At 49.1% G+C, this 24,991-nt stretch overlaps 3 protein-coding genes across 11 annotated transcripts; 1 reads left to right on the forward strand and 2 right to left on the reverse strand.

The window, feature by feature from the left end:
• Window positions 1-58: 58 nt before the first annotated feature.
• Aup1 (AUP1 lipid droplet regulating VLDL assembly factor) lies at window positions 59-3,096 on the reverse strand. 4 transcript variants are annotated; one of them, XM_003468970.5, is made up of 12 exons: window positions 2,897-3,060; window positions 2,681-2,818; window positions 2,452-2,602; window positions 2,081-2,265; window positions 1,769-1,841; window positions 1,607-1,680; window positions 1,318-1,384; window positions 1,140-1,242; window positions 896-1,015; window positions 653-768; window positions 352-470; window positions 59-248 (listed from the first exon to the last, which is right to left on the reverse strand). In XM_003468970.5, the coding sequence occupies exons 1-12, from the start codon at window positions 2,944-2,946 to the stop codon at window positions 212-214; spliced, it is 1,233 nt and encodes a 410-aa protein (XP_003469018.4). In that variant the 5' UTR covers window positions 2,947-3,060; the 3' UTR covers window positions 59-211. The 4 variants fall into 4 exon arrangements, with proteins under 4 accessions (XP_003469018.4, XP_063085702.1, XP_063085701.1 ...); XM_063229632.1 differs by lacking the exon at window positions 2,897-3,060 and having other exon boundaries at window positions 2,716-2,799; XM_063229631.1 differs by lacking the exon at window positions 59-248 and having other exon boundaries at window positions 353-532; window positions 2,897-3,096.
• On the forward strand, window positions 3,095-6,570 carry Htra2 (HtrA serine peptidase 2). 2 transcript variants are annotated; one of them, XM_063229633.1, is made up of 9 exons: window positions 3,095-3,226; window positions 3,461-3,816; window positions 3,903-4,107; window positions 4,196-4,390; window positions 4,607-4,639; window positions 4,866-4,971; window positions 5,112-5,181; window positions 6,011-6,106; window positions 6,214-6,570. In XM_063229633.1, exons 1-9 carry the CDS (start codon window positions 3,095-3,097, stop codon window positions 6,377-6,379), a joined length of 1,359 nt encoding a protein of 452 aa, XP_063085703.1. In that variant the 3' UTR covers window positions 6,380-6,570. The 2 variants fall into 2 exon arrangements, with proteins under 2 accessions (XP_063085703.1, XP_003469017.1); XM_003468969.5 differs by lacking the exon at window positions 3,095-3,226 and having other exon boundaries at window positions 3,317-3,816.
• On the reverse strand, window positions 6,523-24,981 carry Loxl3 (lysyl oxidase like 3). Of its 5 annotated transcripts, none has more exons than XM_063229625.1 (16): window positions 24,790-24,981; window positions 23,076-23,400; window positions 21,494-21,657; window positions 20,635-20,849; window positions 12,917-12,973; window positions 12,220-12,279; window positions 9,774-9,993; window positions 9,381-9,561; window positions 9,088-9,242; window positions 8,677-8,844; window positions 8,402-8,564; window positions 7,975-8,218; window positions 7,754-7,869; window positions 7,538-7,674; window positions 7,272-7,383; window positions 6,523-7,072 (listed from the first exon to the last, which is right to left on the reverse strand). In XM_063229625.1, exons 2-16 carry the CDS (start codon window positions 23,386-23,388, stop codon window positions 6,999-7,001), a joined length of 2,379 nt encoding a protein of 792 aa, XP_063085695.1. In that variant the 5' UTR covers window positions 23,389-23,400; window positions 24,790-24,981; the 3' UTR covers window positions 6,523-6,998. The 5 variants fall into 5 exon arrangements, with proteins under 5 accessions (XP_063085695.1, XP_013006989.1, XP_063085697.1 ...); XM_013151535.3 differs by having other exon boundaries at window positions 23,076-23,511; XM_063229627.1 differs by lacking the exon at window positions 24,790-24,981 and having other exon boundaries at window positions 20,635-20,751; window positions 23,076-23,261.
• Window positions 24,982-24,991: the final 10 nt, after the last annotated feature.

A 24,991-nucleotide genomic window follows, 5' to 3' on the forward strand; every position in this document is an offset into this window, starting at 1 on the left:
ACCAAAGGAAAAGAAACTTGCTCAGGGGATTTTGAAACCCAGAGAGGCAACAGAGACCTTGAGTGAAAACCCTGTATTTAATATGAGATTGGGGGAGCCCCCATCCCTCCCTTTTTTTTTTTTTTTACCACCCACTCATCCGGCCTTTTTTGAGTTGGATGAGGGCTGCCCCCAGTCTCCATCCTGTGGCTCTGGGTACCATCCTTTGAGCTCAGTCAGCCTCCAGGGCCTGTCTCTCTCTGAATCTCCTGTGGGATATGGGGAAAGACATCATGTAGGCTTTGTCATATTGGTTCCATAATACCCTTCTTCAACTTGCCCCTTCCTAGTCATTGTCGTCTAACACCTCACCTTCTTGCATATTCATACAGTGCCTGCTTTCGCTCCTGCAGGCTCTCCTGTCGGGCCCAGGAAGACTTGGCAAATGTTAGGGCTGTGGGCTGAGGGGTCACCATGCCAGAGCTGGGGAACTGAGGTGATCACAATGTCAGAGGGCTTGCGAAGTCATCATCAATAAACACGCATCGTATGCCTACTTTGCAAGAGAGGCACTGTGCTAGGGTCTCATGATCAAAAAGATAAGTCAGGAACAGGGAGTTGAGGACTGCCCCAACCTACCCAATTCTTGGACTTGACTGCTTCTGGGTCTCACCTTTGGGGTAGAGGCTGTGGGCAGGGACTGGGTTCCCTCTGTGATGTCTTCAGGCATGAAAGCTACAGCCCCCTCAAGCAGATTAGTGATGGTCAAGTCTACACAGCCAGTCCTGGCTGAGAAGAAAGGAAAGGAGGAGAGGGGAGCCATTCCCCGCTCACTTCTTTCTTCTTAGCTTTCCTTCACAGCCCATTTTTTCCTCCCTGTGTGTGTTACTTTGTGTGAGACTACCCTTTCTCATACCCAGGTCTCTCTGGATGACACCCAGTGGCACATGAGGCAACACCTCCTTGACTCTCTGAGCCAGTGTTGCCAGCTGCACATCAGGAGAAGGGCCAGGAGAGGGAGGGAAAGAAGACTGCGCTGAAAAACAGAAATTTAGAAATGTAGTTAAGTAGAAAATTAGAAGGAAGAAAAGGCTGACCATTTGAGGAACAGCGAAGAAATTGCCAAGGATTGGAAAAAAGCTCAAACAGAGACTACACACCTAACTGGGGACGCACTCTGGGGTGTCTTTGTCGCTTCATGTGTTCTGCTTTGTCAGCTGGAGTAAGCCGTGTCCCTATTTGGCCCAATTCCTTGGCCACCAGCTAGGAGAAGTAGAAGGCCGTAAGTGTCGAGACTGCCAGCCTCTCCCACCTCCACCCTGCTGTGTGCTCTACCACCTGCTGTACACGGAGTGCAAACTCCTCATTGCCCTCTCCCAGCTGGCGATGAACAGGAGGAAGCCACCTGCAAAAAACAACCCAGTGACATATTAAGTCATCCCTTCCCCATTTTGATACCTCTCCTCATGGGACAGTGGTGGTGAGGGTGGAGACACAGTAAACAGTGTTGCCTCTGTGGTGGGACCTTGATATTAAAAAACTACAAATGAATAGGGCAGAGGCCACTACTTCCTTAAGCTTGAGATGAGCCTCTTCCCAGCCACCAAAAAGTGAGGACAGTTAATACCTTACTTGATACACCGTGAAAGGGACGAAAAGTGACCACAGCAGTTCTGAGACCCAGGAAGCATCTGACACCGTCTGAGGGGAGGGTATGAAGTGAGGACAGGGCCAGGGTGGGGAAACTTCCCCCCAAACCCCAGAGATTCCCTGTCCAATACACACTCACCACAGAAACTAAGGGTCTCTGAACTCGCAGGGTAAGAGGTTGTACAACATCCTGAATAGAAAATGGCCAGGAACTAGAAGAGAAAGGAGAGTAGAATGGAATCTAGCTAGCCCCGTCAGCAGCACTTATCAGACTAAAAACAAGAAATTGTTAACACTGCACAGTTGAATAAATAGGAAAGAGATTTGAAAGAACTAAAAGTGGGCAGAAAAAAACGATCTGGGGATGAAGTGGGATACGGGCTGAAGGCTGGGAAAACTCAAAGACCTATAGTGTGACCAACCTGCTCAGTTGCAGCCTGTGTTCACCCACCTGAAGCGCAGGAGCCCCTCCCGGCCATTGGTGGCCTCTTCCTCGGGGAACAGCAGCAGAGGGGTGGGAGGAAGCCTCGTGGAGGCACAGAATCTCTTGAGTGACTCCACCAGCTCTACTCGCCTATCCATCTCCATGAAGCCCCGAGACCAACACACAAAGCTGGGAGGACTATTGAGTAGAGGCTGGGTACAGGGAGCAGAAAAAGCAACACGAAAGAAATAGGAACAAATGAGAAAAAATGTAAGTGGTGTAATGAGAGGAGGAGTAAGGGTCAGTATCCCCCAAGGGAGAGCTAAACGGGATAGGTGAACCTACAGCACCGGTCCAGGGAGCCACCCGGTGGCGCTCTAGGCCTCGCCCCCACTCACGGTGCTACAGGTGGTGAGTAGGTTGACTATGTTGTGATCAAAAGGTGTCACATGGTTGGAAATGAGGACCCTGACGCGGGGATCCCGGAGTCCGGAACCTTCCTGGCGGGCCACGAGCCCCAGCACCGCACACATGGTTCGCACCACGAACCTGAGGGTATAGGTGGCGGTGACTCTGCGGCTCCGGCCCGGCCCAGCCCAGACACCCCCTCAGTGCCCGAGTCGGAACCTGCGAAAGACACTGTCAGGCAGCGCGCAGCTAACCAAGAAGACGTGGATCCCAAGAAAAAGGCGCAGGACTAGGAGGCAGAAGCCGACTGGCGCGTAGAGCAGCAGCGCGAGGAGCAGGAAGCCGTCACCCGGGAGCCTGCAGGGAAGAGGCAGTGATCAGGCACCGAAGGCCGAAAGGACGTGAGAGCTCGCCTCTTCCCTCAGGGGCTCTTACCGGTGCGAGTCAAAGAGCCGCTCCGGCCCGGGAGCCGGGGAAGGCTCCATCGCAGCTGTTTCAGGGGAGCACGGCCGCTGCTGCCGCCATCTTCGCGCCGGGCCGCAGGGGCTCCTGGGAAGGCTGAGACTTTGGGCATCCGCCAAGGTGCTGTGACCCGAAGTCCGAAGGCGCCCCGGAAGGGCTAGCGGACCCAGCATGCCCTGCGGCCCCCCGAGGCGCCTGACTACTCGAGTCCGGCGGAGACCACAATTCCCAGCATTCACGGGACAGGGTGGAGCTGGTTCACAGGAATCTTGGGTCCCGGCGTGCACTTCTGGAAGACTTCAGGTTCCGGCGTGCCTAGGGTCCTGCTGTCTGCCTGCTCAGATCAGGGCACCGCCTCCGAGTTGGGCGGGCAAGTAGGCAGCCAAGGTGGAGCTGATGGCTGCACTGAGGGCGGGGCGGGGTGCAGCTTGGATCCTCCAGGGATGGCGGGCTTTGGGGGGCATTCTCTGTGGGAAGGGACCCCTGTTGACCCCTGACCTCCGGGCCCTGCTGACGTCAGGAACTCCTTACCTACAGGCCCGGGGGACTTATGGGACCTCTAGTCTCCGGGCCCGGTTGTCTCAGGGGATCCCTGAACCTCGGGCATGTTTGACGTCTTGGACCCCGACGCGACGGACTGCAGAGAACCCTGATCCCCCGGCCCGGGAGGCCTCAGGGAACCCTGGAGCCCTACCGCACTCGTGGCTGGTGGTGACGCTTGGCGCTGGGGGCGCATTGCTGTTGTTGTTGTGGGGCAGGGGTCGGAGTCCTCCAGCCGTGCTAGCCGCTGTCCCTGCTCCACCACCCACCTCTCCCCGGAGCCAGTACAATTTCATTGCAGATGTGGTGGAGAAGACTGCACCTGCCGTGGTGTATATCGAGATTTTGGACCGGTAATGGTGGGGTAGAGAGGGAATCGTGGAAGCTACAAGCAGAGGGCAGGAGTTTCTTCATATTATCCGCGTTTTGTCCATTTCAGGCACCCTTTTTCGGGCCGAGAAGTCCCTATCTCAAATGGCTCAGGATTCGTGGTGGCTGCCGATGGGCTCATTGTTACTAATGCCCATGTGGTGGCAGATCGGCGCCGCGTCCGTGTGAGGCTGCTTAGCGGTGACACATATGAGGCCATGGTTACGGCTGTGGATCCTGTGGCAGATATCGCCACGCTGAGGATTCAAACCAAGGTGGGGTTGGAGTCGGCTAGGCCTGGTTGCAACTATTTACTTGCTCCTATCTCCAGATGACAGGTCTCTTGTACCCATCTTTCATTAGGAGCCTCTACCCACACTCCCCCTGGGACGTTCAGCTGATGTCCGGCAAGGCGAGTTTGTTGTTGCTATGGGAAGTCCCTTTGCGCTGCAGAACACAATCACTTCTGGCATTGTCAGCTCTGCTCAGCGTCCAGCCAGAGACCTTGGACTGCCCCAAACCAATGTGGAATACATTCAGACTGATGCAGCTATTGATGTATGTCCTTATATGAGAAAAATGACAAACTAGGTTGGGGGAATGAAGCATCAACTGATGTGTGTTGGATGAGCATTTATACTGCGGTTAGGCTGTGGAAATGTAGCCATTCATTTTATGGGCTGGGGAAGGAATCTGGAAAGGTGCTTAACTCTGGGTTATGCCACCAGGCTTAGAATCTCCTGATCTCTTCCATGTTTTTTCCTTGTCCTACAGTTTGGAAACTCTGGAGGTCCGCTGGTTAACCTGGTGAGTGTGAGATCTTTCCTTCTAAGAATCCCTACCCCAGGTCAGTATGGAAAGGGTGGGTTTCTTTTAATTCAAGAAAGTTTGGTTGAGTTTATGTGCAGTCAGTTTCTTGTTTGCTATTTTGCGATAGCCAAACAGTTCCCCCAACGGTCCCATACTTTTGTTTAGATGCCCCCATCCCCTACTGTCTGTTCGGGCTAGGGGACAGGGGGCTGTGTCCCTGCAGGATGGGGAGGTGATTGGAGTGAACACTATGAAGGTCACAGCTGGAATCTCCTTTGCCATCCCCTCTGATCGACTTAGAGAGTTTCTGCGACGTGGGGAAAAGAAAAGTGAGTCTGGCAGTGGGAAAAGGGGTTCTTTTAAAGTGGTGGATGAGACATGGGAAGAAATGTTCCCTGGAAGGAAGGGATGGGAAGGGAAGGGAAAGAAGAATGTAGCAGGATGGGGGCTCATTGCCCCTCTTTCACAGGTTCCTGGTTTGGAATTAGTGGATCCCAGCGCCGCTACATTGGGGTGATGATGCTGACTCTTACTCCCAGGTATGAGCATTAATGGTCATGAAACGTAGAATTAGTGTTGAGCAACAGGGTCTTCTGTCAGGCTGTGCTTTTGCTTGTCTTAATCTACGATGAGCTGCTTTTCACTATCATAGAGCTGTTCCTTATTATTTTGATTTTCTCACTGTACTCCATCTGGCACCCCTGTCACCAAACTGACTGCATCTTGTCACTACTGTCATTCAAAGCCTTCAATTCATTGCCTTTGGCACTTGAAGGCTCTTTCTTTCTTTTTTTTTTAGCCAAAATCTTGCTGTGTAGATCAGGCTAGCCTCAAACTCACTTTCTAACTCAGGCTGGCCTCAAATTCTTGGCGATCCTCCTGCCTCAGCCTCTTGAGTGCTGGCTTCGAAGGTGTGCACCACCATACCTGGCTCTCAAGGGCATTTTTCACCTGACTAAATCGACCTTCCAGATTTGGCTTCTGTTACTTCCCTCAGGAATACTGGTTCAGCCAGCCTGATATCCTCCTCCTATGTCTTTACACTTTTCTTGTTTAATATAGTTAACATCAGACCTATCCTTCTAGGTGCAGTTTAAGTTCTACCTCCTTCTTAAATTTTTCTTAGGATTCTAGAATGATACTAATATTGTTGACTTGACACTGGGTCATTGGGAATTAAGTTTCCTATTATATACATATCCTACTTTCTAACTGTTAGAAGGCAGAAAATGCGCTGTCTTCATATCTGTAGTGCTTAGTATGTATCCTGGCCACACATTTGTCAGTGTGCTGATGAGAGACTTGAGGCAAACCCAAGACGGGGAGAGTTCCTAAGTGTAGCTAGTGAATTGATTTGTGTCCTTTCAGCATCCTTGCTGAACTACAGCTTCGAGAACCAAGCTTTCCTGACGTTCAGCATGGTGTACTCATCCATAAGGTCATCCTCGGCTCCCCTGCACACAGGTGAAGGAGAGGCTGCCCTGTAAAATGGGGGCAGGGAAGTGTACCCTGTGTGTCCTTGATCTAGGCTGTGTACTCCCTGGTTTCTCTGTGTCCATCCTTCTCTGTAGGGCTGGTCTACGACCTGGTGATGTGATCTTGGCCATTGGGGAGCAGCTCGTACAGAATGCTGAAGATGTTTATGAAGCTGTTCGAACCCAGTCACAGCTGGCAGTGCGAATCCGGCGGGGATCAGAAACCCTGACTTTATATGTGACTCCAGAGATCACAGAATGACTGGATTAGCAAGAATGTGAGGCACCTGCTCTGATTCCCTCCTTGCCTTCCTGCCTAGGTTTTGAGGGCACTGGGCAGGGGCATCAATGAACCAGTGGGGGGCAGGTCCCTCCAACCACCAGCATCAATATCTGGGCCCTGAACAATCTCAAAAACACTTTTTATATAAAATAAAATTATACCTAACAACATCTTATAGTCCAACATGGAGGGAAAGGGGGCTGGATCTTTTCCCCCACCAAAACACTAGAGGTAAAGCTGTTTCTCCCCTGAACTGAAGGGAGATCATGGGAGCTGACCATCCTGACCTCATATTCAAGAAAATGAGCGGCTGCCATCTGGTGTTCTGAGAATTTAGTCAGTTGCTGCTTGTTGCAGTGTGCTCTGCTCCATGCTGGGCCTGGAACAAAGAGTCTTCATGCTGGTACAGATACTGATAGCCAGTCTAGGAGGAAGGGCCGTAACTTGCGTTTGTCATTTCCACATCCACAATCCATGGTGGATTGATGTGGCAGGCCTGCTACCATCAAGGATTCCATGGTAAGCTCCTGAGGTAATGGCAGCCTCAGACCCCTGCCACTGGGGGCCAGTGGTGGTTTGCAAAGAAGGATGGTGATATTTAGACAATCTGGTTGCTGGTTTGACCAGGGTAGCGCTCGAACCTCCTGTTGGCCTCTTCACTGAAGGCATCACCTGGAGGCAGAGTGGACAGGCAGTGTGGGTGGTGCCCTGCACAGAGGCAGGGAAGCAGACCCACTGTGGGGAAGGGTGGATAGAAGTGGATAGACAGAGGTCCAGGAGTAGGGAGGAAGACAGAATTTGCTTAAGGAAAAGAAGATGAAAGTGTTTTTCCACCAGCCCATCTCCTTGAGTTCCCTGGCCCATCAAATACCAATGTGGCAGTTGTGCACCCAGATGCGATGTCCATCATATTTGCAGTTACATTTCATTGCATTGTTAGTGAAGTCACTTTCTGCTACTTCAAAATTTGGGTTGATGATCACCTGTGAATGAAGGCGAATGGCCACTTGATCCAACTGCAACCCTCAAACTCAGTGTCTTTTAAGACTACTGCCCACCAAAAAAAAAAAAAAAAAAAAAAACAAGAAAGAAAGACAGACGCCTGTACACCACCTGGAAGCACTAGACCCTAGGCACCTGGAGAATGTAGTTCCCTGGCTTCACGTCTGTGATGTCAATCCACTGACAGTCGATGTCATGCCTGTAGAGATCCCAGCAACCCACAGTGATGCCTTGCTCTCCAAAATTGGCACATTCATATCTCTTGGGGACATCTGAAGAGATTGGTGTATGTCAGGAAAAGGAAAACTTGTGCTTTGGAGATGCTAAAGTCCACTCTAGGCCCCAACTCACCCTCCTGACATTCAGTGTCTTCCAGACAGAAACTTGCTTTGTGTCCCTCCGCCACCTTGGTGCCATTGGGGGTCAGAATATCATAGTGAGTAAAGATGTCCATGCTGTGGTAGTGCCTGCGAGCGTAAGGGACAGGGGAATTCCTGTTTCTTTCCCTGACCCCAGCAGGCCTGCCCCATCCTCTGTGCCCTTGTCTTTCTACCTCCCTTCTCCCCTCTCACCCATGGCACTCATGCCACACCCAGGAGTGGCGCCCAGCCTTGGGTCTGAAGTCAGCTCGTCCCAAATTGTGAATCTGGGAAGAGAATCGGAGCAGCCGTCGGTGGCCATAAGGCCAGTTGGCCAAGCGGGCAGAACTGGCCAGGCAGTTCTCTTCGGCTGCACAGTACAGCATGTGCAGGGGCCGGTCCTCGATGTAGGCAGTTTCTTGCACCAGCGCCGAGTGTAGCAGCAGATCAGAGGCCGCTGCATGAGAAAGGAAAGAGTGACAGAAGTCACTGCTGAGGGGCAGGGATGGAAGGGGGTGCTTCCATTCCCTAGAGTGTGAGACTGGCTTTCTATGGGGAAGAAGTACCCTGCCAGATGACAGCCCCTTCTCTCCCTGCCAAGGGTTGGCTGGGAGGCTCCCTTCCCCAGCCCTTCACTCACTCTCAGAACAGATGACTCCAGCAGTGAAGCGGGTCCCTGTCCTCTTGCAGGTGACGTGAGTCCCGTGATGGGCGCATTGGTCCAGAGAAAGCTCCATCCCTGTGCAGCGCACTCCACTCATCACCACCTCGGTTGTATTTCCTGAGTCCCAGTACCAAGTCTCCTGGGGACATAAGTAGGTGCAGCCTTCTGGGCTAAGGGACTCATTTCCAAGTCCTGTGCCCAAAGCACAGGCTTTGCGACAACAGCTTTGGTTGTCTTCCCTGTTTACTTACCTGCAGGCCATGGTTGGCATAGCCCAGACCAAGTTGCCTACAGGCCACCATTGCCTCTAGCGTTCCCCAGTCATCCCCGCAGATGAGGCCCCAGCGGAGGTGCCCAGGTCCCCCTATTTGCACCTCAACTCGCCCCTCATATCGGCTGCGACCCCCACTGAGTCGAATCTGTAGTGACACAGAAGGGAAGCACTTGGAGGAGCTGTTTGTGGTAGTGAAAGTCTGTAGTGGGAACGTGGCAAAAGGTGACTCAGAGGCAAATAAAGGGCTAGCAAGTGGTGGGGTGAGCCGGGAACTTTGGGATGCTACGGGGCTGGGACAATGTACTGGGACCAGCAGGCTATACACCCGAGATTAGACTGGATAGAATGAGAGATGAGGGTTCGAGCCGAGGTGGAGAGTATGGCTGACCTTGGTCTCTACCCCAGTGTAGGGCAGATTGCATCGGACCCCAGCATCCTGGCTGTGAGAACACTCTTCAGCAGTGATGTTCTTGGAGGAGCACTTCCAGAGGGAGGACTCCTGGCCAGAACATCGAACTTCACTCAAGTGGATGGCACCCATGCCTAGGCCGGAAGTCACAGCTCAGGAGGTTGTAATTACGCCTTCATTGACCAGAGGACACCTGGCTTTCCCAGGAGTCTACTCCTGAGGAGTGGGAACCTCCTTGCCTCATCCCTTCTCCCATCTCCCTGCCCGCTCACCCTGCCCCATGCGGGCGCCAGTCAAAGCCTCTCGAGCACTGCCAAAGCCCAGCTCTCGACACACCACACTCGCTGCCTGCACATCCCACTTGCGGTCACAGACTGTGCCCCATGTGCCAGCCTTCAGGACTTCCACCCGGCCCTCTCCAGGATGGGCGCCGCCCTTCAGACGCACTCGGACCTGTGAGAGAGATGCACCCAGCAGAGGTGAACATCCAGGAGGGCTAAGCAGACCCAGGAGGGGAAGGAGTTTGGTGGGAAGAAGAAGTGGGTATGTCAGGTGTGTGAGTCACCCCTGAGGAAGGTTTTGTTCTATCCTCAAAGGTCAGGGCTGTGCTTGGTGAGGGGGTGGCCACCCACAGCAGGAGAGGTCACAGTCACTGTCTCACGTACCTCCCCCTGAGGCTTTGGCTGCTGCTGCTTCTTCTGACCACCGGACACTGAGTAAAGAGGGCCGGCCACACAGCTCACCACCACGGGTCCCCCTCCGGGACATCTGGCGGTGTCGTTGGCACGATAAAACTCCAGGGCACAGAGGGAGAGGTGCGGCTCTGTACCCACACATGCCACTCCGTGCAGACCAAAGGAGTGTTGCTGCCGCTGGGCCAGCAACCTGAGGGCACAGGAGTGAGACGCAGTAGGGTAAAACAACGCTCCTGCTTCCCCACCTCGAAACCTTTCACCAGCCCATGCCTCCTCCTCTCATGCGCGTGTCCCCCTCCTCTTCCCTGGTTACATTTCCCTCAGAAGAGACAGAGGGATCGTTGAGTGTGTGGGCTAAAGGAGCCTCAACGACCCAGACACAAGCATCCTAGAAGGATGGCCAGTCTTGACTTGCCTGATGCAACCTTGCTCCTAAGGTGTCAGGCTGTTCAACCTGAAGGAGGCTGAGGCTGAGGCTGTTGTGTAAATTGAATGGGAAGCCAGGACTACTCAGCTGGATGAGATGGTCAGAGAGGACTGGCTGGCATAAGCAGGAAGCCTGAATTGCCAAGCGAGCAGACCCTTCTATTATCCTGAGACTGAAATAACAAGTCAAGATGCGAAGGACAGGGGGAATCTTGGTTCTCCGTGGCTTCTCAGGGGCCACTGGGGCTTCAGATGAGAAGTTCTGAGGACAAAGTATGACAGGCAGTTACAGAAAGAAGAGAACGGGTACTGCCCATCAGAAGGTGTGGTGCAAGGATGTAAGAATGCAGGGCAGACAGAAGCTGGAGGCCTGAAAGGAAGGTGGATGTGCATAACAAAATGGCAAGGACCAGCCAAGACTTGCACTGATGTAGTCTGTGCTTCTGCACTTTCAACCTAACAATGTCCCTTTTGAGCAGGAAAAATGGGACTGAATAAGGATGTTAAAGCCTGGAGGCTGCAAAGAGATGCTTGAAGGAAGAAATGAACTTGTTCATGGGTACCAGTGGGATGCAGCGAGGTGTGTGTAGAAGAGAAACACCAACTTGGCAAAACAACTGGGTTGAACCCAGAGAGAAAAGAAAGCACAAGGGAACTGGCACTGGTGGAACACACTTGTGAGCTTGATCTGGTGGTGGATTACTGCAGTAACTTGCCCTATCACTTGTCAGAGGAAGGGAGGAATATCGTGACCTGAAGCCAGGAAGCCTCCCTCTGCTAGGAAGATAGAGGGAGGAGAAAAAATTACTTGTGGTCTTATAATAAATGAAACAGGCAAAGGAAGCCTGGAGATGTCACAGAATACCTTTGGAAGCTCAGGATAAATGGATCCTGAAGATCAAAGAGATCAGTATTCACTCACAGTTCTGTTTGGCTGAAAATAAAAGTCACAGAGGGCATCACAGGAAAAAAGACATCTACTAAAATCCTTGTTTCCCTTTCCCTATGATTAATAAAATAAAAAAAGCAGAGAGTGCTGTATTATGAGGGTCAGTGAAGGCCAAAGTATGGCCATGTTGGGCAAAGATGACCCTAAGCCAGATGGGCACTGCAAGAACACCTTTACATTTTGAGTTCTTTTGCAGCCAGCCACAGAGGGAGAAGCTGGGGAGTAAGGGCCAGGGGGCCACTGGGTGACCCGGGACTGGCTGAGGAGAGAAGGGGACAATAGAAAGAATGAATTTTTCTGGACCTCAGTCACTGATGAGAAAGTTATCAAGGAGACTTTTTTTTTGTAGTTTTTTTGTGTTTTTCCTTTTTTTATCGGTACCGGGGATCAAACGCACTACCGCCTGCTTACAAGGCAGGTGCTTATGCCACTGAGCTAAATCTTCTGCCCCTAGAAGACTTTTAATATGCAAAGTGCCTCTTAGAAACCAAGCAGATAGAAGGGTTGGAAGATTCCCATTCCCTTGAGTTCTGAAAGAGCCCAGGTAGAAAATTCTGGAACAGAGAGCCTTATTGTGTAGACTGAGCCAGCGAGGCAGGGACCGTGCTTTTCACTTCATCCCTGGAAAGGCACCAAAGGGGACTCTCACTCTACCTAAGACAAACAGATAACGCTTATCTTAAAAATGAATCAAGTAAAGGTAGCATAGGATCACTGGTCCCTTAGACAAACATAACCTCTTAGTGGAAAGGTAAGTATGGAGTTTGAAGGAGAAAAGTGCTGGATTATCTTACTAGAACTCAATAAAAGAAGATAAGCATGTGGAATAAAACCAAAAATCCAACAAGCATAATTTCCCAGAGACCAACATAGGGTCAGTCTTACTTAAAAATTCCATTAAAAACCTTGAAGGTATTTTTTCCTAGCTCCTGCTCTTGATAGCCAAACAGATCTCTCTTGAGCCCTCCCTGACCACAGTCTGACTCCCACTTTATGGCTCAGCACTCCTTCACCTCTCCACCCAGCCCCAACCTCATTTACCTCTTGACTGGCCCCCTGCCCACTCGAGATTTGGGTTTGACTTTAAGCTTGGTGAGTGGTCTGCAAAAAGGAGAAAGATGGTGGAGGTGGTGGTTAGGTACACAGTCCAGGGAAGGTAGAGGGTTAGCCTTCTGTTTCGGAGAAGGATCCTTCATGCAGTGTGAAGGGGAGTGAAGGGTGGCAGGATTGCCCGCATACACTGGCTGCTGAACACCACGGGAATGTGTGTATCAAGGACTTCGGGTTGCTTCTCCTGGTGGAGGGATAGTGATGGAAGTCTGGGTATGGGAGTCAGGCAGGGCAGAGGCAAGAAAGTCAGAGGAAAGTTCAAGGGAGGAAGAAGGATGGGATGTGGGATGGGGAAAGTCAGAGGAAAGGTCAAGGGAGTCGGGAAGCTGGAGAGTTGGCAGAGGAGGAGTGCCAGGGTCTCAGGCTGCAATTCATGAGTTTGGAGGAAGTATAAAGACAGGAGGCTTCAGCTCAATTGTTCCTACGTTATTTCCTCCCATGTTCCTATGATGGAGTCTGCCCCTCCCCATGCCTACCTCCCTTCCCTCCCCCAGGAGGACCATCTTGCAAGTCACATGCTAACCCGTCAGCTTGGGTTCTGGGATGGACATGGATAGGCTGCATCCATCCATCCACCTCCTGGGGCCTCAGGGGCAAGCAGGAGGTCCCGGGGCTCTTGCCCCATTACCTTCCAAGGGACTTGGGGTGTCGGGCCGAGGCTTTGGCCGCTCGCTTCCTCAACTTTCTGTGAGGATAAGACAATAGCAGTCAGGATCACTACAGAACCAAGTGGGGAAGACTGGTGCAGCCAAGACCAGGGGTGAGATTTCTTTCCCAGCAGGCAGAAGGGCTCCTGATGGCAGGCTCATTTATCAGCAGGTACTCCAAGTCCTACCCTCCACAGCTGTCTGCCCTCATAAACACATGAGCGAGACGGTGAACAGAAGTGAACACAATGGACTTAGGACAGATAGCATCCAAACAGCAGGACCCTCAGAGACTACACTAGGGTGGATGAGGCGCGAGGCCTTCTGGGTCTGGATGGTGGTGAACTTCAGTGGAGGGAATAAAGAGGAGGGGTCACAACTCTTAGGATTGCCAGCCTGACCAGGTTAGGACAGAGAGCTGGTCTGGACCAGACCAGGGGAGGCTGTATTTTCCTTTTTTTTCTTGCATGCTATTTCCAAGAAAGACTTCTCACATTGTCCAGGTCTGAAATCACTGGGGCAGGACCAAGGGCCAAGGCTGAGTATCTGAAGACATTTAACTTGGTTTGACTGGGAGTAACTTTCCTGCTTGAATTTCAATCCCAGATGCTTTGATCAGGCACAAACTGACTCATCTCCCAAATCTACATCTAGGGAAAGAAATCTTATTTCTTTTTGTTGGCTTAAATAATTGAATTATTGAATTCTTTAAGAGGTTTCTTTTAGTCTAATAACAGCAACAGGATTCAGGTCTGCTTTTCATTTCATTCTTCTTTTAATTTTAAAGACTAATTATGGCCTTTCTTTGTCCTGTCCAACTATTTATAGATGAAGATAAATCTGGTCAGTTTTGTAAGTGTATGGAGTTCTCTGTTATCATCCGAGTTGTCCTGTCTTGGACCATGTTCTTCCTTGGCTGTTTCTCTTGAGGAGTCATATTTCAACATAGTATGCTATATAAAAGTTATACTAGGATTTTAGTATGTGCTTTTTAAATGGCTTATCATTTCCTGCCCCAGTGTCTGCCTGAGAATGTATTTAACTGGTCTTTTTGCCAAAACATCCAAAATGTCCACCATTCCTCCCAAAGAGTCTACAACTTTCAGGTCCTTTTCTGTAGACATTGCTTAAGAATTTAGAACATTTCATCTTATGAATATGATGTGGAATTTTTTCCAAGTGACTTTTTCTCAAACATGTTTAAAATGAAATACATGTGGCAGTTTCCTTAAACCCAGAAAGATCACTGGAGTAGTACTCAGAAAAATTTAGTATTGTGTGGACATTTAGAAGTACCTCATAGGCTGGAGGTAGCTCAGCCCCAGTGTTAGAGCACTTGCCTAGACAGCGAGGCGCTAGGTTTGATCAGCCAGCACTGTTGCACAATATCACCTCTTCTCTAAACTAAGAACCTTATAAGGTGTGTGTGTGTGTGTGTACTTTGGAACTTTTCATTTTATAAATATTAGATGTGTGTGTCATGCCTTGCATATGTAGATATCCTCCTTCGGAGCCTCACGTGTTCATGGTGGTGGATCTAGGGTGTGTGATGCTGGGATTAAGGGTGTGTGCCCACTGATTGGTTTGACATAGCTCTGGGTGTGGATAGTGGTAAGGCCCACCTGGGCGTGGATGGTACCACCCAAAAGGCAGGAGCCTGTTGCTGATTTTTGCTGCTTTGCTGCCTTCTGCCCGCCATGGGCTAGTTCTCCTCTGTGATGCCCCTCTGCCATGCCACCATGCCTTGGAACCGGCCAACCATGAAATGAAACCTCTACAAACTATGAACTACAATAAACCTTTCCTCCTTTAACTTTGAGCATTGGTTATTTTGTCTCAGCAATGAGAAAAGTAACTAAGACGGTGTGTACATTGCACAAGTATATAGAAGAATAAAGGACCTGGTCCTTATTTGGGGGTAATGCTATTTGTTTTGATATATATTTCTTCAGTCACAGATGTAATGCTTTCCCCATCTTCCTTCCACTGCCAAACATGAAAACCTACCAATATCTGCGCAACTTTCCAACTATTTCTCTTCTTGAAGGCTCTGTTCTTAAATGTTTCTGACTTTTTTTGTTTTTTCGAGACAGGATCTTGCTGTGTAGTCCAGGCTAGCCTTGAACTCACTCTGTAGCCCAGGTTGGCCTTGAACTCATGGCAGTCTTCCTGCCTCAGCCTCCCTAGAGCTGAGATGTACACTATCATGCCTGGATAAAAGTTTATTATTATTTTCATTTTTTTGTCTTTAGGATTTAAGCCCAGGTCCTTGAACCTATTAGGCAAGTGCTCTGCCACTGAGTTACATCCTTGCCTGTTTCTGACTTTCATCCTTTACAATCTAACATCTCTCACACACAACTTCTTTTGCTATGTAGTTTGGGCTGGCCTTGAAGTCACCATGTAGCCCAGGCTGGCCTTGAATTTGCAGTAATCCCCCTGCCTCAGTCTCCTAATGCTGGGATTACAGGCCTGGACTACTCTGCTCAGCAGTCTGCAGTATCTCTATGGTGTTGAATCCAGCAGTCATTTTTCAGTCTTCCTCTTACCTCCCTCCCGGCAGCATCAGACTCTGCTGCCTTCTCTCTGTTTTTGGCTGCCGTAACATCACAACAGCCTGATATTATTTCCAGTTCCGATTTCTTTTTCCTGTTCTTTGCAGACTCCTTGCCTGCCTAGAATTTGGAATTTTTGGAGGTCTGCTGTAGGCATTCATTCCATACATGGTCTTCTCTTTATATGGTCTCATTCACACCCAAGTTTCTATATTCCACTCCCTGCTTTGTGGTTCTACTTACATATCTTACTCATCTAACATATAATGTGGGTCCAAAAATAACGCAATTCTCAACAAAATGCACTCCAGAAATCTAGGGTCACCCTTGACTTTCCCCCTCTTTGGCTCCCAAAGCAAATCAATAATCAAGTCTTGTCAATTTTACTCTCTAAATATTTCTCCACCCCATCCACTCTTGCTCTTCTCCAAACTATTCTCAGAAATGCAGTCTAAATAATCCTTGGGGCCGCAGACTTGATCATGCCACCGCACAGCCCTTTCCTCACTGAGAGACTTCAGTGGCTTCCCGTTGCTTCACGTGGCCTGTAAGGCCTTCTGTGACCTGGTACCTTATTACCTCTCTAATCATTCATTCACCTTTGTATTCTCAGTGCCCTGTATCATGCTTGGCAAATTTGAGACATTTAATAAATAGCTGTCAAACTGAAATGCACCAAAGAGTGACTTCTTAAATGGCACTGAAGCTCTTAGAGCCTCGGTTCCACTTCCTGTTCAAGAATAGTAAATAGTTCTTTTTTCTTCTCCTTCTTCTTCATCTTTCTCTTCCTCCTCTTTTTCCTCCTCCTCCTCTTGTTGTTGTTGTTCTTCTTCTGTCTTTGAGCAGGGCTGTCCTAGAACTTACTTTGTAGCTCAGGTTGGCCTCAAACTTGCAGCAATCCTCCTGCCTCAGCCTACTGAGTAAGTTTTATTATCTGTACATTCTTTTCATCTTTAAAAATTCTGTAACTTTCATGTTCTCATGAACTTTCAGTTCTCTTGGGTAGAACTACCAAGACAAGTTAAAGAAATGATAAATACATTGGTCTATGGTTTCTTCATTCCCTAAATCTCACTGACTTCTTGTAAAGCTACCTGACCAACTTTTTCCCTTTAAGGAGAACAGAGCTCTTATGCTGGATATCTCTCATAGTTGTACTACCTATAAGAATGCTCCCTGGCTGACTTGATCTGAGAAAGAAGAGCTCTGACATCGCCCATCTGTAATCTCTGCTCCCACTAAGAATGACCTTTATGGTTTAGTATGGTTCCTTCCTCTGCCTTCCGGTCCAAGGTTCATTATGAGATTTCATATGCTCAGCAAATATGCCTGCTCTGGGGAAATTACTTTCGCCTTTGCATACCCAAGGACAATTATTGAGTCTCCAACTTTCCAAGCATGGCCCATCTCTTAAAACTACTGACTTGAAGCTCAGGAAAACTCTTTAAAAAACCACTGGCTTTCATTTATTATTGCCCACACAAATACTTTTACTGTTAACTTTTTAAAAATAATGCAAAGATAAAACTCTCAGATATGGCATTAAAGTTTCATTGTTTGGCTCCTATCCATTTAGATCTTTCTTCCATGGCTTCTCAAGATACACATTCTATCTTGTATACTTACTGTCTTCTACATATATGCTGTTCATTATAATCTGTCATAGTCAGTGATGATTTCCACATTACTAACTCCAGGGTTCATTTTTGGTCCTCATGTTTTTATATCCATTGGCATCACTGACTTGATCACTCTCTTCTCCAAGTCCTTTACTTGGCTTCCAGGACACCAAACTGCTCTGGTTTTCTTCCTACCCCACCTAAGTGCATTTCACCATTTCTTCCTAAGTTCTGAACATGTAAGTTCCCTAGTGTTCCTTGGTCCCCACACCCGGTGCTGGGGATCCAACCCAGTACTAGGTAAATGCTATATTACTGAGTTATACTTTTAACTCAGGACTTCAAGATACTTTCACACCACACTGAATCCATCAACCATCCTATCAATCCTTCAGTTAAACACAGAATTTGGTTATCTTTCACCAGTTGCACTTGTCACCATCACCTTTCATTTCCCCTTTTTGGCTTTTAAGCAATAACAATCCCTGACATAATTACCTTTACTTTTTGCTTCGCTACTTGCTGATCTCCTGCCCCTCATCCCCACTACTAGGGATTAATCTGCGAGGTTCACACTGAGCTACGTACCTAGTCTTTTTTAATTTTCAACTTTTGTGACGGGGTCTCACTAAGTCACTAAATTGTCCTGGCTGGTTTTGAACTTGTGATCCTCCTGCTTCAGCCTCCCAGAATGCTGAGATGACTGCATGCACAAGCATACCCCAGCTCCTACAGTCTATCTTTTTTTTTTTTTTTTTTTATCGGTACTGGGGATCAAACTCACCACTGCGCTCTTGCAAGGCAGGCGCTTATGCCGCTGAGCTAAATCCCCAGCCCCCTCCTACAGTCTATCTTAACAAAGCACCAAAGTAATATGGAAAAATGGAAGCCAGATGCTACACCCCTGCTAAAAACCCTCCAAAGCTTCCTTCTCTCAGAGTAAAAGCCAAAGTCTTCCCAGTGGTCCTATTTTGTGTATCTCACCATTTTCCCCATATCACATCTACGCTTTTCTCCTTTGTTCACGCAGCTCCAGACACAATGTCCTCCTAGAGAATGACCAGGATGTCTTTTTCTCTCTCTTCCTAACACCAGACACACATACACACGCAATTATTCTTCCTTAATGAGACCTTCCCTGACGACTCTACTTAAAACCGCCATCCCGCTCCTACTTCTTTGCCCCCTCCCTGGTTTATTCTTACCCATGGTGCTTTTTACCATCCTTACATTTTACTTACTTTCTAATTCTCCCTTAGCCCACTAGATCAGGGATTTCTGTGTTGTGTTCACTATTGAATCCCTAGTGTCTACAACAGAACCTGGCACACAGTAGGGCATCAATAAGTAAATGGTGAATGAATGACTCTCTAGACATTTTTCATGCTATTATCTTCACTTGGAATAGCCAAGTGCCTCATTTAATGACCTACTTATTTAATGACTGTTTGAACTTATGACTTGCTGCCTGGACCTGTGATTTTTTTTTGAGACAGGTGCTGAATTTATGTAATTCAGGCTAATCCCTATTTGGTCCAGACTGGCCTCAAACTTGCAGCAATTCTCTTGCCTCAGCCTCCTGAGTGATGGGATTACAGGCATGTGCCACCACGCCTGGCTGAACATCTGTATTAAATCTTACTAACCATCCGGAACACGGAGTTTGTATTAGAAAAGATAAAGAACAAGCACAGAGAAAGAAGTATGATTCCAAGCTCTTTTAAAATGGCTTCAGTCTCCAGGCCAGATAAAGGATATTTCCTGGGGCTGAAAAAATGTTCAAATGTGTCTCACTGACAAGTTAGGGAGAATTTGGGTAAATATGGAAAAGAGTAGAGATCAGATAATGTAGTGACTTTTGGGGAGGCTGAGGAAGGAGAGAGGCAGAGAGAGGAAATTGCTAGATCTACAGATAAGTAATACTCAAGAGTAAGTTGTTGAATAGAAAGTTTAGAAACATTTAGGAACAAAATACAGTAAACCTCAGAGATCCAAATGGTTTTCAAAAAAATATGCTTTTTGTGAGAAGAGTACTAAATTAGAGGGTTGGAGATGGCTGTAAACAGTGTATCTGGATTTTAGTGAAGACTAACAAAATCTACAATTTCATTATATATAAGATAGCAAAACACTGGTAAACATTGTTACCATTATGTAAACATTATTACAAATAATGTAAACATTATCACAGTGTTCTAGTTCTATTTTTCCCCCAAATGGTTGAAAATTATATCTTCACAACTAATGACTAGAGGTGTGCTGCAAATCTGGAGAAAATTTTTGCAGGAAGAATTAGACTTTGGTTTTAAGCACTTAACAACAATTTTTACACTTGTTCTGAAGAAGCTGGAGGGCGCAGCTGTCTTGTCCTTTCATTGTAGGAGGCTGGCAGGGATGACAGATGGAAAATCATGCCAAGACTCAAGCAGATCTTGTGGGATCATGATGGGCTTTTAATGACTTTTAAATGATGTATTAAGACGAATATAATAGTGCGAACTCAATATATATTTAGCTTCAAAACGGCTATCAGCATTAAAGATAAACGAAGACTGGAACTGCTTTTAGGGGATACAGTACAAGTTCAATAGGAGCACTAGGTTGCTGCATCAATAGAAGACAAGGCAAACTACTCCGATGAAAGATAAGCACACTACTGTGCCCTGCAGCCTGGCTGCACCTGGAGTGATGTGCTCAGCAGAAAGTCATCTGGGTGTCAAGAAGCCTTTCAGCCAAACCGGCCTAAGCACGAACTGAAGAAAATGAGCATTCCTGGCTTGCAAAATAGGAAACTATAGACAGACAGTAGGAAGAGGTCTAACCTAATTAGATGCTCCAAGGAAGAGAATCACTCCAAGTACAAGCTAAGGTACTTCTTTTTTTTTTTTTTATCGGTACCGGGGATTGAACTCACAACCAGTTGCTTGCAAGGCAGGTGCTTATGCCCCTGAGATAAATTCCCAGCCCCTAGGGTACTTCTTAACCGAGAGGCTAGCATGTATACCACGCTCTGAGGCAGGTAGAGGGTTGGGAGCCTGGGGGTCAAAGAATGTTCTAGAGGCCTCCAACCCCAGTCCAGAGTCTTCCTGCTCACTGATGCCCCAGGCGGGCTGCACTGGTCTAAGATCCAGCCAGTCCTTCCCCGGTGCTTTCAGGCCCCTCCCAGATCCGAACGGCCAGGGGCCAAGACTGGCGTGAGGGCCATCACTGTCCCTTAGGGCCTGGAACTCGGAACGTGCAAGGCAGGAGAGTCTGCCTGCCTACCGCTGACGTCACGCGCACGGAGGGGCGACCTGCAGCTTCTCGTCCTGCACAGCTCCGACGAGAGCAAATGGGAGCCTCGCAGACCCCATCTCAGACTCCTCCAGACACTCAATATTGGCCACACAAACTCCTACCATAACAGCTACCCTGTTTACCCACTATTCCAGATCCCCCTCCCATGCCCCTGACCCTTTCAAAGGCCTCTCAACCCCATTCCTCCGTGAACACCTCCAAAGCCATTCAGCGCGCGCAGCCCCTCACCTGTAGAAGGCCGTGTTGACCCTCTTCTCACCGGGGAAGCCCAGCATCCCGCAGATCACGTGGCTGTTGTGGGCGCTCCAGCCTTTGTCGCACACTTTGGACCAGCCTTCAGGAAGCCTGACTTCAACCAAACCCTCAGTCACAGGTAGGGGTCGCCTGCCCCACCCAACGGCTGGTCTAAGTCGCACCTCCTCTACTTGCAGATGATGCTCTACCTGGGGATGGGACCAAAGCAGGGGAAGGAATCCCAGTAGCATCTCTCACGTGTTCTGGCATCCTTAAGGAACACTGAGTGTGCTTTCTGTAAACTCAGGTGTGGGGTGGGACTGAGGCAGGGCTGAGGAAGATTCTACGTTTGCTGTCAGTCTGGGCTGTGTTGGCTCTCCTGCAGTCAGGAGTGGAGACAGGATCCACTGTGCTTGGAGACACAATCAGGAGTGGGAAGAACCCGTCTCTGCCCAGAGTAGAAAGGAGCATTTTACAGAAAAAGTGGCTTTAAGGAGGGGGAAGATGTTCCAGAAGAACATGAGCATAGCCAGAGAGGGCACTGGATGCGTGTGTGTGTGTGTGTGTGTGTGTGTGTGTGTGTGTGTGTGTGTGAGGAATGAAGGTGGAGAGGCCTATGCCAAGTTCAGAAACCTGACAGCTCATACTGAAGAAAAAAATCTTTGGCTTTTACAACTCTATCATTTGATCCCCTCTTCTAAGACTCTCACCAATCCAAACAATATCCCATTGGGTCGTGTGGGATCTCCTACCTTCTAAGATCTCCTCTAATCACCTATAGCCACCCTTACAGCCCTTTTGCCTGGCCTTCCTGGGTGAATAGTGTTTGCGCATGCAAGCATTTACTGCAGACCTCGATGACATTGGAGTCCGAGAAGCCTGGGAGGCGCTGGTCCTTGCAGATGACCCCGGCATCCTCATCGTGGGTACAGTCACTATTCCCCCAGCCCCGGGAGGCACATTCAGTCACACTCTGCTCAGTCCCACGGCAGCTCAGGTTGTCCAGCCAGATGCGGCCTATGAAAGGGGATATGGGGGGACAGAGAAGCTTGGGGAAGAAGGATAAGAAAAACATAGGGGCCTCACACCTGGCCATGACAATGATCCTCAGAGTCTGGCTGGAAAGGGAGTGGAGAAGGTACAAGGGACCCTAGAGAGGAACAGGAAGGGGGACATAAAATTGATGGAAAGTTGATAGTGATCTGGGGATACTGAAGAATAGGATGAATTAAAAAAAAAAACCCAAGAATCAACAGTTAAGTTCTGATCATTCTTACCCATTCAGTGATAGCTAATGAAGTACCTATTGTGTGCCAGGCAATCTGCCCTAGCGTGTACACTTAATCATTCTTAGAGCAGAGCTGCCAGAAGACCTTTTTATATGAGTAGACTGGGTTTCAGAGAAATAACTTGCCTAAGACCACACAGCAGATACCTGGAGGCTTAGGATTTTGCCCTGTCTATAACACTTTGATACCCAAGACCCTTTCACCTCACCCTGACATATTCCCATGTGCTAATCCTGTCTGTGCTGCCATGTATCCTCCTGTCATTTCTGCATGGATCATATTGAATATCACTGACTTCCTCTTAGCATTGGGTGGGACCTCTACAGTTTAGACTTTGATGCCATCCAGAAGAACCCCTCGGTCACATGACTGTTCTTCCCATATTTGAAGATGACTATTGGGTAACTGCAATCTGAGTTTTTTCCTTTTTTGTAACAAGCCTCTTATTTCTTCAGCTATCCTTTCTGGTTTTTGAGCCTTTCACATCTGAGCAGCAGTCCCTGCAAAGAGAGAACGAGCTACTTTCTACTGTCCCTCTTAACATGTAGCTTCTACAAGTGACACTTTATTCCAGAGGTGGTTTAGCAGATGGGAATGGGGGATTAGCTACAGCCTGCAGCCACTTCTGTCCATCAGTGGGTTCATGTGGTGAGAGCATCTCAGTGAGGTCGGTACTTAAGTATCTCCTGCACCCCCGAACTTATCCTAAGTTGTTTCCAGCTTATTAGTTTACCTGGACTATAATCTGATATTGTTAGCTATGGTATCTGTGATGCTTTGTGGCTTTGGGACACCTACACATTATTTACCTGTTCTCAGCTTGCCTTGAACCCAATTGTATTTTAATCATATGGAGTCATCTGCATGTGAGAAGCCCTTGTACATGGTTTTGTAGAACCATATGTTTGCAGCAGAAAAGACTTTAGAGATCAACTAGAATTTGTGCACACGGTGAGTTTGATGCTCACAGAATGCACTGACTAGCCTAAGATCACGCAGCTGTAGTATTAACTATATTGGCTGATTTGACACTGGCTGTTCCTCATGTCCTATGTCCTTGTGACTATGTTATTATGCTGTTCTTTCTCTTTTTGCAGTTAGACTGAAATTAGGTAATATCTAGGCCATGCCTGGAGCATTGCTCACCTGTTCCAGGGCCATATTTGGCACTGTGGGTCCAACCTGTGGCCTCTGTGAAGCCCAGTTCCCGACAGAGGACGTGGGCAGCCTGCAGCGTGAAGTCATCATCACAGATGGTGCCCCATTCACCAGCTCGCTGTATTTCCACTCGACCCTCGTAGGGCTTCCTAGGGAAGCCAGCCAGCCGGAACCGTAGCCCTTGGCTTCCTGTCTTCTTGTCGGGGGCCGTGGAGGGAGCTGGAGATCCCAAGCACCAGCTGCACAGCTGGCACAGTAGCAGCCCCCATGGGCTCCACTGCCAGACACTGACAAGTCTCATGGCAGGGGAGGCCTGGATGGGGGATGGGGAGAGAGAGAGACAGAGAGAGACAGAGAGAGACAGAGAGACAGAGAGAGAGAGAGAGAGAGAGAGAGAGAGAGAGAGAGAGAGAGGAAGAGAGAGCTTCAGGAATCAAGAGAGCAAAAGAAAGAGAAACACACACTGAATGAGGGCAGAAGTGAAATTCTAAGAGGCACAGCCTTAGATTGGGGGTGGGAGGGGGGCTCTCTTTCCCCTTTTGTCAATAATAAAACTTTCATAATTAACAGTTATGTTCCACAATGTCCTTCCCTAGGTCTGCCATTTGTTGCTTGTTTTTTGAGACAGGGTCTGCCTATGTAGCCCTGGCTGGCCTTGAACTGTGGCAATTCTTCAGCATCAGCCTCCCAAGTGTCGGGATAGGGATGTGCACAGCCACACCTGGCTAGTTCTGCATCCTCATCTCCATTCACCCCCACTTAGCTTAAGAGACTCGAAGATGAAATGGCAGAGGTTAGAGACCAAGTTGGAGAATAGTCAAGATAAAGACTGAGCAGAGACATAGAGAGGAAGAACCGGACAGGACGTGAGAGGAAGGGAGACTGTGGGATTGAAGGGATAAAAACAAAGACTAGGAGACAGGTTGAAAATGGCTAGAAAGAAACAGCACGTGTATTGAAGAGTGAGAGAGAGGGCAGAACACGTGTGAAGATGGAGTGACAGGAGCTGAGCACAGCCTGGGAGAGGTCTAGATGACCCCATTTAGCCAGCTGATGACAGAAGGCTGTTCTGATCCTTGAGAGAGCCAGGCGAGGGGGCCTGTGGACCTGAATGGGAGCTCTACAGGGTAGAGTCCCAGGCAGGAAGGCAGACACCAAGGAGTGCTGGAGAAGCCGCTGCTGGCCTGCTCCCAGATGCCCGCAGGGTCAAGGGGCCCCGGAGGGCTAGGCCTCACGCTGGGCAGCGGGTGAATGGGGTGGGGTTGTCTGAACTTCTTGCCAACACTTCGGCTGGGCTCACTATGGCTATCAGCTTGTTAGCCAAGGCCTTCTCTGGCTAGGACTGAGAACAGCCCCTCCACAGCAAGGGGGCCCTCTGAACATGCTTCCCCCAGCAAGCGGCTTAACAAGACAGCTTTGTTCAGGGCACTCTGTGGCTTGGGAGTCCAGGGGTAGGGCCTCATGAAGGGGTCCCCCGGCCTTGGGCCCTCCTCCCAGTCTTAGAGGGAATATCCTACAGCCCCCCTCCCTGTCTGCTTCTCCCTTCACCCTTCTGTCTCTCGCTCTCCTCTGACAATATTAAAAGCTCAGTTGGTTGGCTCCCCCGACTCCATCCCTGATCATCCCTTTTTCCTGGTCGTCCCTCAACCATCCTCTCCATCCCCAGCTCCCCTTCTTCAAGCCAGCAGTATGACTCCCCTACCTTTGGCGGGGCAGGGCCCTAGGGGCTGGGAGAAGAGTCCTGATCCTCGAGATAAGTCCTAGGACTTCCAAAAAAAAGTGTTCGGCCAGGGGAGAGCGGACCCCCTCCCTCCCCCCTCTCAGTTCGTCCCTCCCATGTCCCCTTGAGCCCTCCCACATTCCGCTTTCTCCCTCCATTCCTCACTGGCCAGTTCCCTCCTCTC

Source organism: Cavia porcellus, unplaced genomic scaffold (assembly GCF_034190915.1).
Source record: "Cavia porcellus strain 051 isolate PalLab524CR breed Dunkin Hartley unplaced genomic scaffold, mCavPor4.1 scaffold_18, whole genome shotgun sequence".
Classification (NCBI taxonomy): Eukaryota; Metazoa; Chordata; class Mammalia; order Rodentia; family Caviidae; genus Cavia; species Cavia porcellus.

Excerpts from the sequence above, each read along its gene's own strand:
- Htra2 (XM_003468969.5), top strand. The coding sequence starts at position 3,320 with ATGGCTGCACTGAGGGCGGGGCGGGGTGCAGCTTGGATCCTCCAGGGA. Across the intron at positions 4,640-4,865 it reads GAGGTCCGCTGGTTAACCTG|GATGGGGAGGTGATTGGAGT; the intron begins GTGAGTGTGAGA and ends GTGTCCCTGCAG. Across the intron at positions 6,107-6,213 it reads CTCGGCTCCCCTGCACACAG|GGCTGGTCTACGACCTGGTG; the intron begins GTGAAGGAGAGG and ends CCTTCTCTGTAG.
- Aup1 (XM_063229630.1), bottom strand. The coding sequence starts at position 3,096 with ATGCTGGGTCCGCTAGCCCTTCCGGGGCGCCTTCGGACTTCGGGTCAC. Across the intron at positions 2,603-2,680 it reads CCTGACAGTGTCTTTCGCAG|GTTCGTGGTGCGAACCATGT; the intron begins GTTCCGACTCGG and ends CTATACCCTCAG. Across the intron at positions 1,016-1,139 it reads CAGAGTGCGTCCCCAGTTAG|CGCAGTCTTCTTTCCCTCCC; the intron begins GTGTGTAGTCTC and ends TCTGTTTTTCAG.
- Loxl3 (XM_063229625.1), bottom strand. The coding sequence starts at position 23,388 with ATGAGACTTGTCAGTGTCTGGCAGTGGAGCCCATGGGGGCTGCTACTG. Across the intron at positions 9,994-12,219 it reads GGCAGGGGGCCAGTCAAGAG|GTTGCTGGCCCAGCGGCAGC; the intron begins GTAAATGAGGTT and ends CTGTGCCCTCAG. Across the intron at positions 8,565-8,676 it reads ATGCCAACCATGGCCTGCAG|GAGACTTGGTACTGGGACTC; the intron begins GTAAGTAAACAG and ends TTATGTCCCCAG.